The sequence below is a fragment of the Rattus norvegicus genome, chromosome 5 (assembly GCF_021556685.1).
Source record: "Rattus norvegicus strain SHRSP/BbbUtx chromosome 5, alternate assembly SHRSP_T2T, whole genome shotgun sequence".
NCBI classification, from domain to species: domain Eukaryota; kingdom Metazoa; phylum Chordata; class Mammalia; order Rodentia; family Muridae; genus Rattus; species Rattus norvegicus.
The window spans coordinates 139,259,576-139,277,779 of NC_141538.1; the positions used below are offsets into that span (position 1 = coordinate 139,259,576).

Below are 18,204 nucleotides of genomic sequence, written 5' to 3' on the forward strand. Positions count from 1 at the left end.
TTCTACTCCCCAGCTGCCCCCTGAAGCATCAAGGGAGATAGTCTGGGGCCTGGGCTCTGGCCAGGGCCTTGGAGCCTTGCCAGCTGCCACTTCCTGTGTGATACAGGCACTCTGATCATCCATGTTCTCCTCTGCAGCGTGGGCGTCGCTGCTTCTTAGTGGGCCACTTCTCTTCCTTCCCTCAAAGGGGAAGTTTATGTGGGGCCAGGATCTGTATAGGAGGCACTCGGGAAGTTCCTCATTGCACCCGGTGGAAGGTCAGGCTTTTCTTTGGCATTTCAGAAAATTGGATTCGGTTCTGGAATTTATAGCTATATGACCAGAGCTGTCACCAAATCCACCTGGCAGTAAATTTTAAAAAATGTGCCTTCCTCTGGGTTAAAGGTGTTAAAACTTTTGTTTACATGTGTGCCATTGGCCCTGTGCCTTTCTGTAGTGCACAGTCAATAGGGCTGTACCCAGCAGCCATGTACATACATGCCCTTGGGAAGTCATGGCTTCTTAACCTCACTGAGCTCCTGAGCTCCAGCTCACCGCCCCCACCCTTTAAAATGGGGGAATGAATATATATACATATATATTCATATTTATTGTCAAAACTGTCAGGAGGTTCACAGACACTGGAACTGTCAGGCAGTTTTGGCTGCCTGGGTTCCCATGGCAACCAGAGATTGCTCCATCCTCTGAAGCACATTTACAAGCTTCCCAGGCTGGACTAAAATGCAGACCACACCTCTCAAGGCCACTCCAGATTAGGCTTGGTGTCTCAGGCTCTTACTGGGCCTTGTTCCGGGTTTAGGTCTGTTGGAGGATTTAGGTTTGTAGTGGACCTGACCTTAATGGGCACTTGGGAATCAAATGAGGTCCCCTACACACAGCTCTTAAACCAAATCTGTTGGCCAGAAGTAATAGTATCAGTCTCCTTGAGGAGCCCAGGGTACCCCACATCAAGTAGAGCTCCCCGACTTCCAGCATCGTGGTTAAGGCCAGCTGTGCTGGGGATGTGTCAATGGATACCCATAGCTGCAGAATTGTGCCACAGTTAACTGCTGTTCTTGGGACAAGCCCTGCCACTTTCCGTTTTTCCTTCAGACATGGTGGCATCCCCCCAACTCCAGGCCTTGTCTGAGCACTGGGCATGTGGCTTAAGCTGCCACTCTTGAAGGCTGTGTGGCTCTGAGGATGGTGTGTACAAAAGAGCAGAAATGGCCTTAACCTTAACTCCAAGTTTTGGGAACCCCTGGAAGTTGCTAGGAGATGTTGAGAACTGCCATGGGGCCGTTTGTTTCACCCATCTTCAACACAACTCAACGTAACTCAAGGATGAAGCCGGCACCAAGTCTGGGGGCCGTCTAGCTCTAGGTAGAGCCTCCCACTCCTGCGTAGTGTTGAGAGCCTGGTTGAATAATGTACTCATCAGGGGCTGACCTTGAATGGCAGCCAGGCAGCCTGGGTTCCCTCCGAGGTTTGGGACAGTGACTGGTTGTCCCTAGATGGTGCTGTGGTCTGGAAGGTCGAGGAAGTGTGTTGGCTTGGCCAGAAGAGGTGGTACTTAAGGATGGGAAACCCAAACGTCCTCGGAACCATGAAATGGTGAGATGAGGTATGCTGGGAGCTGAGGACAAGCCTCGGGACTCAGGATGCAAGCTTGGGTCCAGGAGTCCAGGAAAGGTCCAATCTCAAGAAGCTTTAAGGCAGGCTGATGATGTCATATGTCTCCTGCAGAGGAGGCAGGGGTTTGAACTCAGAGCTGGCTCCAGGTTGGCCAGGCACCATGGGACAAGGGGGAAGAGTAAGTTCCTACTTCCCAGAGCAGAGTTGGAGGTAAGGTGGGGGTGGATAGGGCCAGACCCAAAGGGCTAGGACCAGATAGCAACTTCCTCTCTCCCACGGTGTGGAACTGCATTATCCTGAAGGTCCGATGCACCTGCTCCTGGGCAAAAGAGACAGCAGGAGTGGGACCCTTTCCCTCCCCCCAGTCACAACCACACCTGAGACACCTTGGAGTCTCAGAAAAAAAGGATTCCCCTAGCCCAGTCCCACCCTAAAGCCAAATCAAATTCCTTAGGCTCCCACGTCATCCCAGACCTAACCCAAATCATAAACCCAGCCCCACCCCATCCATCTCCAACTTCACTGCAAACGACTCAGTTGCAACCCCACAAGGAATCGGAACCCAGCCCAGCAGCCTCCACACTGATGAGTCTCTAACCAGTATCCACTTCCAAACCCAGCCCTAATCAGCTCCATGCCAAAGCCAGCTCAGACGAGCAGGAACTACCATTCCCAGATGCTATATCAAACCCCCTAACTCAGCCCCTGAGCTGGCAGCTGCTGATCCTCACGTTAGCCCAGCTCTCTGTCACCCCGGTGCACCCCTGAAGAGTCTCCTACTCCTCCCGCCTCTCCACATTAGTCCTCAAAACAGCCATGACTTTATCTCCAACCCAGCCCACGAGTACCCTGCAGCTATGAATCCCTGCTCAGCACCCTTGCTAGGTCATCTCTCAACAGGCTAAGGAAGAACCCATGGACTGCACATGTGTGGACTACCAGCACACAGACACACATGCCTCCACACTGTTTCCTGAAGTACACATGGACCTCCTCACAAATACGCATAAACAGACAGCTTCAGGATGTGTACACACACACACACACACACACACACACACACACACCTTAGTGTGTGCACGCTAATAAGTATGTACGCATGAATATGATCAAGCATATCCACACACACCTCAGTGTGTCATACTCTGGCATACATAGGCACACACACAACAGTTCAGGGCACACACAAACGTCTTTGTACACATGTCTTTCAGAGTACCTACATATGCCCTTCACACCTCACGTGTACTCGCGCACATCTCTGTACACATACATACTCCAGCGTACACACACACACCTCAGCATACATGCAATCTGCATCTCAGTGCCTGCATGCTTTTGCACATGGCCCCACTGTGGGGGTTGCGGGGGACAGACACCAGAGGTTCAGTCTAGAACAGCATGGCAAGACCAAATGTTTCCTGACGTTGCCCCTGGGTTAGGTACTTTCTACTTTCTTCTTACAAGGGTCCTCTCTGTCTAGCCCCTTCTTTAGTACTGTTCTCACATCCAGGGATGCTGTCCCTCACCCTGGCTATCTGGGAATGCAGGCAGCATGGTGAAGTGACAGGAAGAAAAGGAGGCTCCAGGACAGTGTTTTTCAGGATCCTGGGGCTTGTACACCATAGGTCCTGCAGTGAACATATGACTTGCCCCATCCCTGCAGGTGTCAGATCACAAGGACCCAGGTCCACAGGGATCATTTCAGCCATGAGGATAGGACAAGGGCCATACTGCCTGAAGACGGACTCTTCTGACTGGGCTAGGTGGGTAGCCATCAGAGGAGACAGAGAGGACCAGGAGCCACTGCTGCTTTTCAGATAACAGCACCTTCATCAAGGGTTTCCTGTGTGCCCGGTACACTTAGGCCCTCATAGACTCCTCAGTACCAAGGTTTCTGCCAACCAGGGAGCTATTCACATTGGTATGCACAGAGAACCTGGTAAGGCAATACAACTTGGAGTGGGAACTGCCACAGCGAAAACAGGCCGTTGGTGGGGTTTGAATGCATGCCTGAGAATGGCAAAGTTGAGTCACAGAGACCAACCAAGGTTGGGTCTTGTGTTGCCACTCTCCCCTCTCTCTGGGCTCACTTTCTCTTCCCCTCCCCCAGAACATTCCAGGCCCAGCTCACTTCTTGCTCCTCCTAACTGGATGGGAAATGCCTCTTCTGTGCTCCCCACCCCCATGCTAATGGCCCTGTCTCTGTTGTCACTGTTGTCACAGTCACCTTGCTGGGCCTCTTTCTTCAAGGGCAGGGCTGGGTCTGCCATCCTGGTCAGGAGTAAATCCAGGACCCAGCCCAGCTGTGGGTCAAAGTAGTGCCCAGGGAGGGGCCAGTGCTCTGCCAGGCTCTGTTGATCTCTTATCTCCAAGGCTCCACTGGCCTTATCTGATGGGGCTCAACAAGCAGCAGATGAGGTTGACAAGGCCCCAGGGTTACTGAGTAACCCCAAGCTCTTTAAAAGCCCCACTGTTTATCCCAGACACTAGTACTGGCCTGTTCTCGGCATTGCATACTGCTGCCATGAATGCCTGGTTGCTGTCTGTGCTGTGCCTCCTGGGTGCCTTGGCTGTCCTGGTAGAAGGGGTCACTGTGCAGGTATGACCCCTCCCCTACTTGGTCTAGCCCCATCCTTGGAATCCTGAAAAGAGGGATGGGCTTCTTCTGGGAACACCGAGTCCCGCCAGCCATGCATGTTTCCCCTTCAAATATGGAGGAGGAAAACACTCGGAGACAGCAGTGAGAAAAACCAGCTGGGAAAGACAGGAACGGAGTGCCTGCAGCCTGGCTGCTCCCACTGCGACCCAGCCAGTGAGACACTGGGGGAGGAGGGGCGGGTGGCAGGTCACGGAACAGAAACATGAGCTTCGCTAAGGTTCCAAAACAGCCAAAGCTAGTGGCTAGGCACATATCTAGCCCTGGTTTCTCCATCCCCCACTTGCCTGGAACACTAGTCTTGGTCACAGGCATCCCCGTTGCATCCATGGGGACCTAGATGGCTGGACACACCTACTGGTGACACCAGGCACAAGCCAGGTTGTCAGCAAGCAGGGATCCTGCTCTCTCAGGGATGCCCCTGGGTTCCTTTTATTGCTTCTGATAGGCTGGAGGCTGGAGGTGGAATCCTTTGGGCAAGAAAAGACAGTCTGGGCTAGCATGACCACGGATGAGGAAGCCAGTCCACCCTCATGTGATATCACTGCATCCCTGCTCTCTACAGCCATTCATCATGTGATATATGCAGCACTTAAGGCCTCTAGCAAACCCAGGGGCACAGAGGTCTGACCTCACGCTGTCCCATAGATTGTCCCAAGCAAGCCACCCAGGCTAGGGCTGCCTGCAGCCTTGGTCTTATGCTCTGACTGCCTCTTTCAGGATGGAGACCTTTCCTTTCCTCTGGAGTCAGTGAAACAACTTAAGCACCTCCGGGAAGTACAGGAGCCCACACTGATGAGTCACAAGAAGTTTGCTCTCAGGCTTCCGAAGCCTGTGGCACCAGAGCTATGTAGCCAATCTGCATTTCCAGAAGCACTGAGGCCCCTCTGCGAGAAACCCAACGCCGAGGAGATCCTGCAGAGGCTAGGTGAGCCCCGCCTCTTGGCTAGTGTGGCTGGGACATTCTCTGATTGGTGGGGCTTGAGGAGGTGTGCTCTAATTGGCTAGTTCTAAGTGGTACTGACGGAAGCCTTTTAGAAAGGTCTTCATTCAGAAGCGTGGGTTAAAAGGAGCCCTCCATCCCATCTTCGGGCTATAACGTAACAACTCTGTCTCTGTTCTGGTAAGAAGCTGCACTCTGATTGGCTGGCTTCAATAATTATATGCTCTGTTTGAAGCAGAAAGTCTAGAAGGTCAGAGGAGACCAACCTGCTGGGATTATCCTGGTGGCTGGTGACAGATACCCAAACTAGTTGAAGAGAGACAGGGGGCTGGGGATTTAGCTCAGTGGTAGAGCGCTTACCTAGGAAGCGCAAGGCCCTGGGTTCGGTCCCCCAGCTCCGGAAAAAAAAGAACCAAAAAAAAAAAAAAATGGGAGGAAGAGAGACAGGGGCTATGAGGAAAGGGTGGCTGTCTCACCAAGGCTCCTTCTTTCCTGACCAGAGGCCATTGCTCAGGACCCAAACACATGTGAAATCTGTGCCTATGCTGCCTGCACGGGATGCTAGAGTGACATCACTTGCCTTCCTCTCAGCCCACGTGGAAGCCCCTTCTACTTTCTAGAAGCAGCAAGGCTAACAAACTCATACCCCCAGCTTCTCAGCCTACCCTGGACACTGTGGGGAGGAGGATGAGGAGACAACTACCCCGGGGAAGCCTTGCCTAGGGGCTATGCTAACCCTCTGTCAATAAATGGAGCTACTGTACTCTTCGTGGTGCCTTTGTTCTTCCCTCGATGTCTGTCTAGCACTCCCTCAGTGCTGTGAACACCCACCTGCCCTCAGAACCATGGGGTTCAGTGTCCAAAGTAGAAGGTTCCAATTCCTTGCTCAGTTCCCCCAGCCTTGAGACCACCACTACACACAGGTACAGGGACACACCAAAGAGGACAGAGTCCCAGCTTTTCTCACATATCTCCTGGGGTCACCAAGTTGCCGCTCAGCCACATGTGAGGACAGGAATTTATCTGAGCTGGTTTGAGTGTCCCATACTCACCGGCCTTTGGCCCACCACTCTGGCTCCCTCAGACCAGTGGTGCTGTCTTCTGCACTTTCTATGATCCCATTCGAAGCAGTCACTCTAGTCCTGTCCTCTGCACCGGCTGCCTTCCTGCATGCCCACTTAGGTTCCCAGCCCAGACTCCATGGCCGCCTTCCCCATGGCCTTTTCCGTGTCCTGTGGTCGCCTGTGCCTCTTGCATAGCTCTAGGCACCCTGTTGTTAACTTCTTTGCAGGAGGAAGTTGTTCCAACCACCGCTCATGGTTAAGCCTATCCCCAGCGATGCCTGCTCAAAGAACAGTGTGAGAGGAAATCCAGAGCTCCAGGTCCCAGCCCCTGGTCTTCCACGTCCTGTGTGATGTTAGGAAAAACCATTCCCTTCTCTGCCTTAGTTCCCTTCTCTGTAACAATATCTAGCTCTATTGCATGAATTATACTTTTCAAACCCCCAGTTCAGACCTAATATAAACATAGAGAAATTCTTTAAATGGTTTTTAAAGAAAAGGAAGAAAATCCAGGGTCAGGCAGGAGGGGACCATATCCAGCACAGGAGTGAGGTCAGTCAGCAAGGACATAGGGGACAGAGAAAGGAGGCTGCTGGGGTCTACTCCGGGAGAGTGGGTGAAGAGGAATTGCCACCATAAGGGTGTGGTGGTGTTCAGACAGGCGTCTGTGATCTGAATACCCTCTTTTGGCTACGGACAGGAAGTGTAAAGGAGGGGGCCTTTTCATTATTCTGGGATCTGCACTGGAGTAGATGGATTTCAAAACCAATATGATGTAGGCAAGAAGAGAAAATTCCAGAAGGCTGGAATGATGGGAACAGAGAGACACCGGGGTAGTCCAGTCTGCAATGTGGAGCTTAGGAAGCAAACTGGGCTTCAGCCTGACTTTTAGGAGCCTTGCCCCTCCCTCTGAGGCTTGACTTTCTTGTCTGAAAATGGACTTGGTACACAGCTTCCTCCCAGGGTTACTGGGAGATTTGATAGACTGGGTGGTGGATAGAGTCATTTACTACTTCAGCGTGGGAGTCAGAGTCATTGAGTGTGACTTTGGATGTAAGACTCAGCTTCTGTGTCTGCAAGATGGAGATCACAAGAACCACTTTGACCAGGCACGATGCCACTTGTGATCCCAGGACATGGGAAGTGTAGGCTACAGGACCAGGAATTTAAAGTCCTCCTCAGCTCCCAGCCTGAAACTCCACCTCACAATCAAACCAACAAGAGAAGAGGAGTCAACTTTGTAACATTGAGTGAAGACTGCACAAAGGGATAATAAAGAGCTCTCTTTAATTTAAGATTTATTTTAATTTTTAATGGATATTAGTGTTTGACTCCACATATGTATGTGCACTGAACAATGCTTGGTGCTCTTGGAGGCCAGAGGAGAGTGTGGATCCCCTGGAACTGGAGTTCTGGATGGTTGTGGGCCACTACATGGATGCTGGGACTGAACCTGAGTTCTTTGCAGGAGCAACAAGTGCTCTTAACACTAAGCCATCTCTCCAGCCCCCTGAAAAGGCTCTCAAAGCTGCACAACCCCCAGGGCCATCAGAAGAAGAAGAGCTGAAAGCTGTCTTTCAGCATGGACAATGGAAGTAACATGCCAACTCTGGTGGGCTCCGCGGCGGCAGCTCAGCGGCGAGCACACAGTAAGGGCGGCGAGAAGAGAGCATTTCAACGTACTGACCCGCCATCAGTCACACTCAGGGAATGGAGGAAAGAACAAACTGTGTCAAAATAATAAGTAGCGAAATAATAAAAATCAAGGCAGAAGTAAAAGAAGTCAAGATGGAAAAAGTAAAAGGCGGGCTGATGGCCTTTTCTGGCTTCCAGAAGACACTGCACACGTGTGGGGCACAGGCATGCATGCAGACAAAACACCCATACACACGAAATGATCAAAATAAAAGAAAAATAATAAAGCAAGATAAAAGCAAAGGGAGCATCCTTGTTCTCGATCTGGGTGCCGTTTATTTATTTATTTACTTATTTATTTATGTATTTATTTGCTTATTTATTTATTGCTGTGTGAATGTCTGCATGCATTTACATACGCCATGCGAGTGTGGCGTGCTTTCCTTGACATGGTGCTGGAAGTTCTAGCCACAGCAATTAAATAAGAAAACAAGTAAGAAACATAGTTATCATTGTTTCCTGATGGCACAATCTTAGATATAAAACTCCAAGGAACTTACAAAAAAAAAAAAAAACCCAAAAAACCAAAAAACAAAACCTCACTATAACTCCTAGACAACCCAGGAAGCCTCAAGATACAGAATTCATACTCAAAAGTCAGTATCGCGTCTCTCCACTAACAATAAATAAATCAAGGGAAACACAAAACACAAAATCAAGGGAATTCCTTTCACAATAGGAGCAATGACAACAAGGGCCACTATGAAATAATTTTTAAGACAGGAAGTGGAGGAAATATATATTAAGAAAATATTAATGAGGAAAGTGGAAAGGCATCACATTCGCTTCATGAATTAGAAAAGCAATATTAGACTGGCCACGGTCCCCAAGGTGGTCTACAGAGTCAATGCAACCCTCCCTTATCCAAGTTTCAAAGATATATTTTACAGAAATAGGAAAAAATCTTAAAGTTCGTATGAATTTACACAAGACTTGAATACCCAGGTCATCCTAGAACTAATTGCATGGGTGAAGACGACCGTGAACTTAGGGTCCCCCTGCCAAGATTATAGGCGTGAGCTCCCATGCGTAGGTTATGTGACACTGTGTGTCAACCCCAGGGCCCTGCTCATGCCAGGCAAGCATTCTACCAACTGAGCCATATCCCAGTCCTAGCCAAATCAATCTTAAGCAAGATGAACAAAGATCACACTGATAGATTAAGTGGGAAATGTCGCCCATTGTCTTGGGCATTCAAACACTTGGTCCCAGTTGGTGGCACTGCTGGGAAGATTTAGGAGGTGCGGCCTTGTTGGAGGAAGTGTGTCACTGGGGGAGGGAGGGCTTTGAGAGCTTATGTCCTCGTCTTACAGTTTCCCTTCTCTAGGTCTAGCGAAGTATATGAGTTCCCAGCCTCCTGCTACAGTACCACGCCTCTCACCTTCTGCCTCTCTTCCCCACCATGAAAGAACTCTTACCACTGAGGAACCTTAATCTGGAAAACTCTCTTCCATTAGACACTTTGGTCATGGTATTTTGTCACAGTGAGAGAAATATAACTAATAGGTATGCTATCTTTTCTCAACATCTAGTACAAAGCTGTCGTCTTCAAAACAGAACGGTAGTGACAACAGGCAGAGGGGGAGTTATAGAAACCAAAGAAACACGCACTATTAGGGGAAGAAGTTGTCATTAATTTACTCAGCTATGAACCCTGTGAGCTACTGGTATAATAGTGGCATGAATGTTAAGGAAGCTCCCAAGTACTGTCTGATTGGATTTAAAGCCTACTCCATAAAAGAGAATTTGTTCTGGGTAACTGGGCCCAAACCTCATAGCTGACTAGGTCATAGGCCGCAGGGGGACAATCTGATGCTATTTTTCTGCGAAATAGAAATGGTAATGAACTGCCCCTGAAGTTCTTATCTTTATACCCATGGGTAAGTGAATCTCTCAGCCTTCATCAGAGAGACTAATTTCTCAGTAGATGATGATTAATGGAGACCAATAAGCAGTCACTGTACAGAGAATAAGAGACTATAGAGCGCTCTGAATAGAACAGCTTTACCAGCGCCCCCATGCCAAGGCCCACAGATCATCACATTGTAAGAAGCAGAGGGAACTGATGTCTGCAGCAAAACAATATTTGCCAGACAAGACAGAACAGTTACTCACATAAGCTCAGAACGGCTGGAACTGCACGCACAGACCTGCACCAGGTCAAGACGGCCAAAATCTCAGCATGGATTCAGGAGTCCATGGAGTCCCACCCCTAGCCGAGGATCTATTGGCCGCGCTGATGGCTACTGGGGAAGGGAGAGTCATGAGAACGTACCCATGTTCCAGTAGATCACCTATACTCAGTACAAATGAGCGGTAGTAAATGGATTCAGTGGGTACCAAACCAAAAACCAAAATAGAGAGCGATCACAAGGCGTTGTAGGGAAGCTTGGGCAGGGATAGAGGAGAGGGAACAGAGACGCATTGGAGCCAAACACACTGAATGCATGCGTGGGTTAAAAAGAAACAAATGGAGCAGACCAAAGAGCCCAGAAGGAAATTCACAGCTGATCTTTAACAAAGCACCCAAATCACACAGGGAAATGACAGATTCTTCAGTAAATGGTGTTGGGAAAACTGGGTATCTATATGTAGAAGAATGAAGCTAGACTCTGACCACACACACGCACACACACACACACACACACACACACACACACATCAGCTCTAAATGGAGTAAGACTGAAACGTAAGCCACTAGAGTACTAGAAGAGAAGATGGGGGGGGTGCTTTCTTGTCATTGTTCTTGGCCATGAGCCCCAAAAGCAAAAGCAGAAAAACAGAAGGACAACAACAAACTCAAAGGCTCCAGACAGTTAAGGAAACAGTGAAGAGAGAAAAGAGGTGGAGTGACAGAGAGAACATGGGACTTGTGCTTCTGGTGAGGGAGCAACACCCAAAACAGAAGGGATTCCACAGTCCAAAAAAGAGATGGAATTACAATATGGGGGAGGCCCAGGAGACATTTCCCAGGTGATACATGGATATTGGACATGTGAAGATGCTCAGGGCCACAAGCCATGGAGAAAGGATGTTTTCTTTTTTTCTTTCTTTTTTTTTTTTCTTTTTTCAGAGCCGGGGACCGAACCCAGGGCCTTGCGCTTCCTAGGCAAGCGCTCTACCACTGAGCTAAATCCCCAACCCCAAGGATGTTTGTTAATGCCACAATGTGTCACTTCACACTTCTAAGAATGGGGACATTTAAAAACACGGAGGATGGAGAGATGGCTCAGGGGTTCAAGCACTGGCTGCTCTTGCAGAGGACCTGGGTTCGATTCCCAGCTCCACACGGCAGCTCGCAACCATTGTTAACTCTAGTTCCAGGGGACCCAACTCCCTCTTCTGACCTCCAATGTCACCAGGCATGCACATGGTGCACAGACAGATATGCAGGCAAAACACTCATACATTATATATTAAACATCTACAAAAAAACAGGATAATGATAGCGTTAGAAAGGATGTGGGGCAAAGGCCCCACCTGATATTTGTGTAGCTGGGCTGAGGATGTGGCTTGGCTGGTAGAGCTCTCAGCTAGCGAACATGAACTCCCGGGCTCGACTGTTAACACTGCATAAACTGGTCACGATGGTAAATGACTAAAATCCAAGTATCAGGAGGTGGAGTGATTCAGGAGGATCAGAAGATATGGATGTAATGATTGGGGGCTAGCCTGGGGTACATGAGACTCTATCTTAAAAGTAAGCAAGCAAATGACTATGGGGACAGCAGTATAGAGTGTCCCCTCCCAGTTAACAAGAACTGCCTTTGACTCAGTAGTCCCACTTCTGGGTATGTAGCACAAAGACACGAAATCCATACAGCGTAAAACCATGTCCATTCCCATTGTAGCACTGCTCTCAAGTGCCAAGGCCTGTGATATAGAAAACATGGTACACATGCAGTGGGATACCGCTTAACCTCAAACAGAGAGGAACCCTGTCACCTGTGACAAAGGGAAAACACAAGCGTGTTGTACCTGACGAAATAAGCCATGAACAGGAGACAAATGCTGCACCGACTGCCTCACTCTGAACTGGAATCTAAAAAAGATTCAACTGAGTCACGCAGAGAGAAGAGTGGCTGCCAGGGACTGGTGAGGAGGGAGGGGAGGAGGGAGAGGAGAGGAAGGAGAGGGGAGGAGGGAAAAGGGAGGAGGGAGAGGGGAGAGGGAAGGAGGGAGAGGAGAGGGGAGGAGAAAGAGGAGAGTAGGGAAAAGGGAGAAGGGAGGAGGGAGAGGAGAGGAGGGAGGGGAGGGAGAGGAGAGGAGGGAAAGGAGCGGAGGGAAAAGGGAGGAGGGAGAGGGGAGAGGGGAGGAGGGAGAGGGGGAGGGGAGGGAGAGGGGAGGAGGGAAAGGAGAGGAGGGAAAAGGAGGAGGGAGAGTGGAGAAGGGAGAAGAGGGAGAGGAAGAAGAGGTGAGGAAAGAGGAGCGGGAAGGGATGGAGGAGAGATAATGGCATGGCTCTTGTGGGAGTAACTGACTACTTCCTGAAGGAGAAAACTAAAACCCAAGAACACAGGGTGCATGTCACATTTTCTACTGTACTGCGTGTGTACTTCTGCATGTGTATGTATATGTGTGTTTGCAGCAGTGTGTTTGCAGTTGTGTGTGTGTTTGCAGCAGTGTGTGTGTGTGTGTGTGTGTGTGTGTGTGTGTGTGTGTGTGTGTGTGTTTGCAGCAGTGCAGGCTCACTAGGTAACTCTCCAGTGGCAGTTCGCTGAGTGGGATGGGGACACAGCCCCTGGAAAGGGTAAATGCACACAGATGATGTTTGGGTTCGTCAGACCTGAGAGGCAGCATGGTGGCACACAGCAGGGTCAGAGACACAATCAGGCAGAGACCTGAGGCATGAGCCAGGGAGTGAGGAAGAGGAGCAGAGTGGAGCAGTAAGGTCTGTCAGCTGCCTGTATGCTTAGCTGGCCCTTTGCACCCAGCCTTCCTTCCTCCCAGGTGCCCAGGTCAAAGGCTAAGTAGCAAACCTGCCCTGTGGGAAACCCCATACAGGTAATTTCCAACACACCTCTGCTGGTTGGGCTCTACCTTCCACGGCTCAGGTTACAAGCAGTCACAGCCTTATATCCTCCGGGGAGGAGACACCATCTGGGTGTAGTTCCTATTAACCTAACAGGGTGCTGTGTCCCCCACCCCCACCCCCGCTCAGGAGAGATGTATGGTGGTCACACGGAGTCTTGCCTTTGGCACCATCATCTGCAGCCAAGGATATGTAGGGGCAGTGACAGAGTGTCGAGAGTGTGGACTGCATCAGCCTGGGAAGACATTGCTTGGCCATCCTGCCCACCCTGTGACCCTGTAGGGACATTCTCTATAAATAAAGGGTCCGGCTATTACAGCGTTAGTCACTTCTTCAGACTGATGGAGACTGTATTATCTTGCCAAGGATTTAGAAATCTGCATGGATGTAGAACACAAAAATGGGCACTCCGTAAAGGGGAGAGTATCGCTGGACTGTGGGAGCAGAGTCACCCGACTGTCACTGGACTCGTTGATGCCACCCCATCCCAAACAGATGATGTTTGGGCTTGTCAGACTTGAGAGACAGCATGGTGACACACAGCAGGGTAAGAGACACAATCATTTCCCCTTTCCTATTCCCTACTATTCTCTGCCAAGAGTTCTGGTCCCGGAGCTGGAAAGCCTTGAGTTACTCCAGGGGAGAAGGTCCTCTGAATCTGGGCTGCCCTGGGCTCCCTCACCTGGGAAATGGGCCCCATGAGTCAATTCCTTGGGCTTGGAATTGTGGGTGGGGAATTCCTATGTTCAGCCTAGCCTGTCTTTTCTTTCCATCCAGCTTCTCAAGATGCCCCACCCATAGTAAGAAATGAACACATGCACACTTGGCTTTGCGGGTAACATTTTTATTCCGGTGCAGCTGCCTGGGGACCAAATATGGCGGCTCTGCATCCATATTGTCTTGCTATGGATCCATTTGTGCTGGGAGGGTGGTAATTATGTCAATGGTACCTAAGTATGGGCAGGGTAGGCTGTGGGGGTAGGTGTCTGGAGTCATTTCATCAGCAGCCCGTACAGGCAACATTTATACACAGCTCACATTCATCGGTGGCAATGGTCCCTGTGCAGGAAGAAGGCAGATTAGTGAAAATGAACCTTGGGGGTCAGTGGTCATGGATGCTGTCATTCAGTTTGCAGAGAGGAGCTCCTGGGGAGAGACCCTGGTATGTTCCATATAGAAGTGTCTGCTCTGGACTCAGAGTGAGTGGGCCAGAGCTCCCCCACCCCAAATCTGAGGTTTCTTATCTGCTACATGGGCTGATCAACTTGACCTGAATGTTATAGAAAGGGTCCTGGATAAGAGGGGCAGATCAGGGTCGGCCCAGAGCAGGGACACAAATGCTTGCAGATTACTCTTCTGCACTCTTCCCATTTTAGCTTAGCTGTCGCCTGGGGAGCCATTCCAAGCCTGATCTCATCAGATATATCAGATGCCTGTGTCTCGTGGAATCATGTCTGTCTCTTCCCAGAGTCCTTCCCTACACCAACTTGTGAGGTCTTTGGGAGAACTTCTCAGGACTGTGGAGTTCTTTTCTACCTGACTCAATGTGCCCAGACTGGGGCAGATCTGGGGTGGGCAGGGGCTTAACAGAAATAACTGGCGATGGAGAGGTAAGGGAGGGTGCAGAGGGAAGAGCAGGAAGATCTGAGGGTTAATATCCTTACTCAAGGCCTTGAAGGTGCTGGCAGCTTCCTGGGATGCACAAACAGGCTGGAGGTCCAGGGGCAAGGCGGGGTTGTAGCACACATCGGGGAGGAGGCCACTTTTCTGCTGCTGGGGATCGGACATCTGCTTCTCTTCCAACTCATTCAGCTTCTTCACCGATTCTAGCTGGACTTGGAAGCCATGGTACTAGGGAGAAGGGAGGGGTGAGAGGTTAGGCTCTGGTTAGGAGTGGGTAGTGCCACGAAACTGGACTCGTCAAGGTCCCATGAGTCCTCCAGAACATTCTCTGTGCTCACGAAGAGGCCAAGCCACAGTGGAAAAACAACTTGTAAGGAGGAAAGTGGGACATTGCCTTGCCATCTGACACCAACATAGAAGCCCTGCGTCCCAGGCTGCTCACAAAAGACTCTGTAGTTCTGTAGATCATCACATGGGCATCAGACCCAGGAAGACCCTTGTTTGTTCAAACCCTATCTCTCCCTCCATTCTGCTGTCTGTCTGTTTCCAATCTGACCTGACCTTTCCTTGTGGAAGCCTGGTACCAGACACATCAGCTAAAGGTCCTCTCTCTGCACTGGTGAAGCTCTCTTTATTGAGATTGACTCTTTCAAACCCTCCCAGACTCTCTTATTCTCCTCCTGGAAACCCTGCCAGATACGGATGCTAGAGTATAGTCACACAGGTCTAGTAAGACCAGAAGCATCCCACACTGCAGTCAGGACTGATTCCATGCCCAACCCATCTAACACTCCCCGAGAAGACGCTGAAGTCCACGTTCCCCTTTTTCTGGCCTTTGCTCTGCCTAGAAAATGTCCACCTGGGCCTGGCACCACTCATCCTCCAGTGAGAACAAAGGTTCCCTACCCAGGAATCCGTTCTGTGACTTGCCCTTGTGTGTGAGCACAGGAAAGGGAACCATAGAGGGTTCCCTCCAGGCTCACACTGTGACCCTGAGCGCTGACTTCAAAGGAGAGTGGAGCGGACTAAACCTGCTGCTCTCGTCATATCTATCCAGCAACCCCAACCCAGCTGGTGTCTCAGTCTAGACTGGCTGCTGGGCTGAACCCAGGTCCTCCAGGTACCAGGTAGGCTGGCCAGGGTCTCACCTTGATGTAGACACCCTGGGCACTCTGCAGCACCAGCAGCAGGAGTACAGCAGCCCACAGTTGGCTTCCTGACATGGCCCGGCTTCCCAGCTCACACCTCTGGGTTTCTGCTTCCTCTGCTGTCCACCTGCCTGCCACCTGTCTCCCGGCCAGCAGCCCCTTATAGGCCAGGGTCCAGAGCCCTGGTCACTTATTAACTGTCTGGCTGGGGTGGGGTTGACAGAGACCTGGCTCTTTGACAGATTCTGAGTTGGTTCTCAGGAAGGGGGTGGGGGCGATGGTGATGATGGAGAAACCAGAGCCTGTGGGAACCTGGTCTGCCAAGGGCATGATGTGAATAGGGCTCTGTGGGAAGATTTGGACCACTCCACTTTCCACTCTCTCCTCCACACCGGGGAGGAGGGGAAGATGATGAGTCAGGAAAGTGATAGCAGGCCAAGTGATTTTCCTCAGTCAAGTTGACTCGGCCTGCGTGTCTTTAGCCCAGGTTAGCCCATAGCTTTTTGAGTGAAGGATGCGGGCAGATGGCTCAGAGCAAGGTGGGCACATAGTGTTGACATCAGAGTCTCCCCGTATTAACTTCTCCCGTGTCCAACATCCTGCTCCCACTCCAGAACTACGGAAAGACCAGTCTCGTAACCAGCCCTCACCCAGCCCTGTGCCTGCCGGTTCCTATCTGAACCCAAGTACAAATGAGCTTAACCCATATCAACTGTGTATCTTACCAGCAGCGGCTCGACATGATGTGAAAGAAAGAGCTCAGATCTCGTAGAAGGTGACAAGGGTTTAGTGCCAGGGCTGGGGCAGCTGCTGTGTGAGCCTGGGGCGTCACATCAAGGCTGACTGGAGTTTTCTTTTACTCTCTAGCCACACAAGTCTATTGGAAGCGATTCACAAAGGTAGCCATGGGTAAGATGGGCTCCGGCCCCTTGAATTTACCTTCATTCTCTGGGTGACTCACCTGTAACAGGTCCCTTCATCTCACAGCCCACCTCCCCAGTAGGTGAAGGTTGGGTCAGGGAGAAGAGGGTCAAGTCTCTCTGATGGTGTGTCACCATGGCCAGGCCTGGCTACTCTCAACAGTAGTCCCGCTGGGGCTCAGATGCCCCTGGTACACAGACTGACATGTGGCAGGTGTCCCAGCATGAGCCTAAGCTGAAACCACCATGGCCTACCTGGGCACCTACAGCCACTCGGATTTGGTGGTTAAATGAATGGCACGATGTGCTCCTTCAGACCAGTCCTCCTCCTGCATGTGGTATACACTTCATCTTCCCAGAACACCTAGACTCCACACTTATCTCACATCGAAATAGATAAAAGGCTCAGGCGAACTTTGGAGTTTCTTATGTCTTGTTTCGAATCCAGACTTCGGCCTTTATTCTTTGGAGTCTTTGGAGTCTCACATTCTCTTCTCTCTAAGATGCTAACAACCGTCAGATAACAGTAGCTCACATGTTTGATCATGAGTAGTGCAAGGTATGACGAGGCACTCTGCCTGTGCTCCCTGGAGAGCAGGAGGGACAGGCTGGTATTCGGTCTAGAATCCCTACCTGTGCTTGGCCTGCTTCAGAGAAAGAAGCTCGAGTCAGGGAGGCAGGGAGGCAGGGAGGCAGGGAGGCAGGCAGGAAGGCAGGGAGGCAGGGAAGCAAGGAGGCAGGCAGGGAGGCAGGGAGGCAGGCAGGGAGGCAGGGAGGCAGGGAGGCAGGGAGGCAGGGAGGCAGGGAGGCAGGCAGGAAGGCAGGGAGGGAATCAGGGAGGCAGGGAAGCAAGGAGGCAGGCAGGGAGGCAGGGAGGCAGGCAGGAAGGCAGGGAGGCAGGGAGGCAGGGAGGCAGGCAGGAAGGCAGGGAGGCAGGCAGGAAGGCAGGGAGGCAGGGAAGCAAGGAGGCAGGCAGGGAGGCAGGGAGGCAGGGAGGCAGGCAGGGAGGCAGGGAGGCAGGCAGGGAGGCAGGGAGGCAGGGAGGCAGGGAGGCAGGCAGGGAGGCAGGCAGGCAGGGAGGCAGGGAGGCAGGCAGGGAGGCAGGGAGGCAGGCAGGGAGGCAGGGAGGCAGGGAGGCAGGGAGGCAGGGAGGCAGGGAGGCAGGCAGGAAGGCAGGGAGGCAGGCAGGAAGGCAGGGAGGCAGGGAAGCAAGGAGGCAGGCAGGGAGGCAGGGAGGCAGGGAGGCAGGGAGGCAGGGAGGCAGGGAGGCAGGCAGGAAGGCAGGGAGGCAGGGAGGCAGGGAGGCAGGGAGGCAGGGAGGCAGGCAGGAAGGCAGGGAGGCAGGGAGGGAATCAGGGAGGCAGGGAAGCAAGGAGGCAGGCAGGGAGGCAGGGAGGCAGGCAGGAAGGCAGGGAGGCAGGGAGGCAGGGAGGCAGGGAGGCAGGGAGGCAGGCAGGAAGGCAGGGAGGCAGGCAGGAAGGCAGGGAGGCAGGGAAGCAAGGAGGCAGG

General features: G+C 51.5%; 2 protein-coding genes across 2 annotated transcripts; one reads left to right on the forward strand and one right to left on the reverse strand.

Annotated features, from left to right (window-relative positions):
• The first annotated feature begins 4,129 nt into the window (after window positions 1-4,129).
• On the forward strand, window positions 4,130-5,979 carry Guca2a (guanylate cyclase activator 2A). The gene is made up of 3 exons (NM_013118.1): window positions 4,130-4,216; window positions 4,994-5,201; window positions 5,717-5,979. Exons 1-3 carry the CDS (start codon window positions 4,142-4,144, stop codon window positions 5,779-5,781), a joined length of 348 nt encoding a protein of 115 aa, NP_037250.1. The 5' UTR covers window positions 4,130-4,141; the 3' UTR covers window positions 5,782-5,979.
• A 7,856-nt stretch (window positions 5,980-13,835) lies between these two features.
• Guca2b (guanylate cyclase activator 2B) lies at window positions 13,836-15,886 on the reverse strand. Its single transcript, NM_022284.2, is given in 3 exon segments — window positions 13,836-14,063; window positions 14,669-14,855; window positions 15,776-15,886. Coding segments are annotated over 3 exon segments (321 nt in total). The 5' UTR covers window positions 15,851-15,886; the 3' UTR covers window positions 13,836-14,004.
• Between the last annotated feature and the right edge of the window lie 2,318 nt (window positions 15,887-18,204).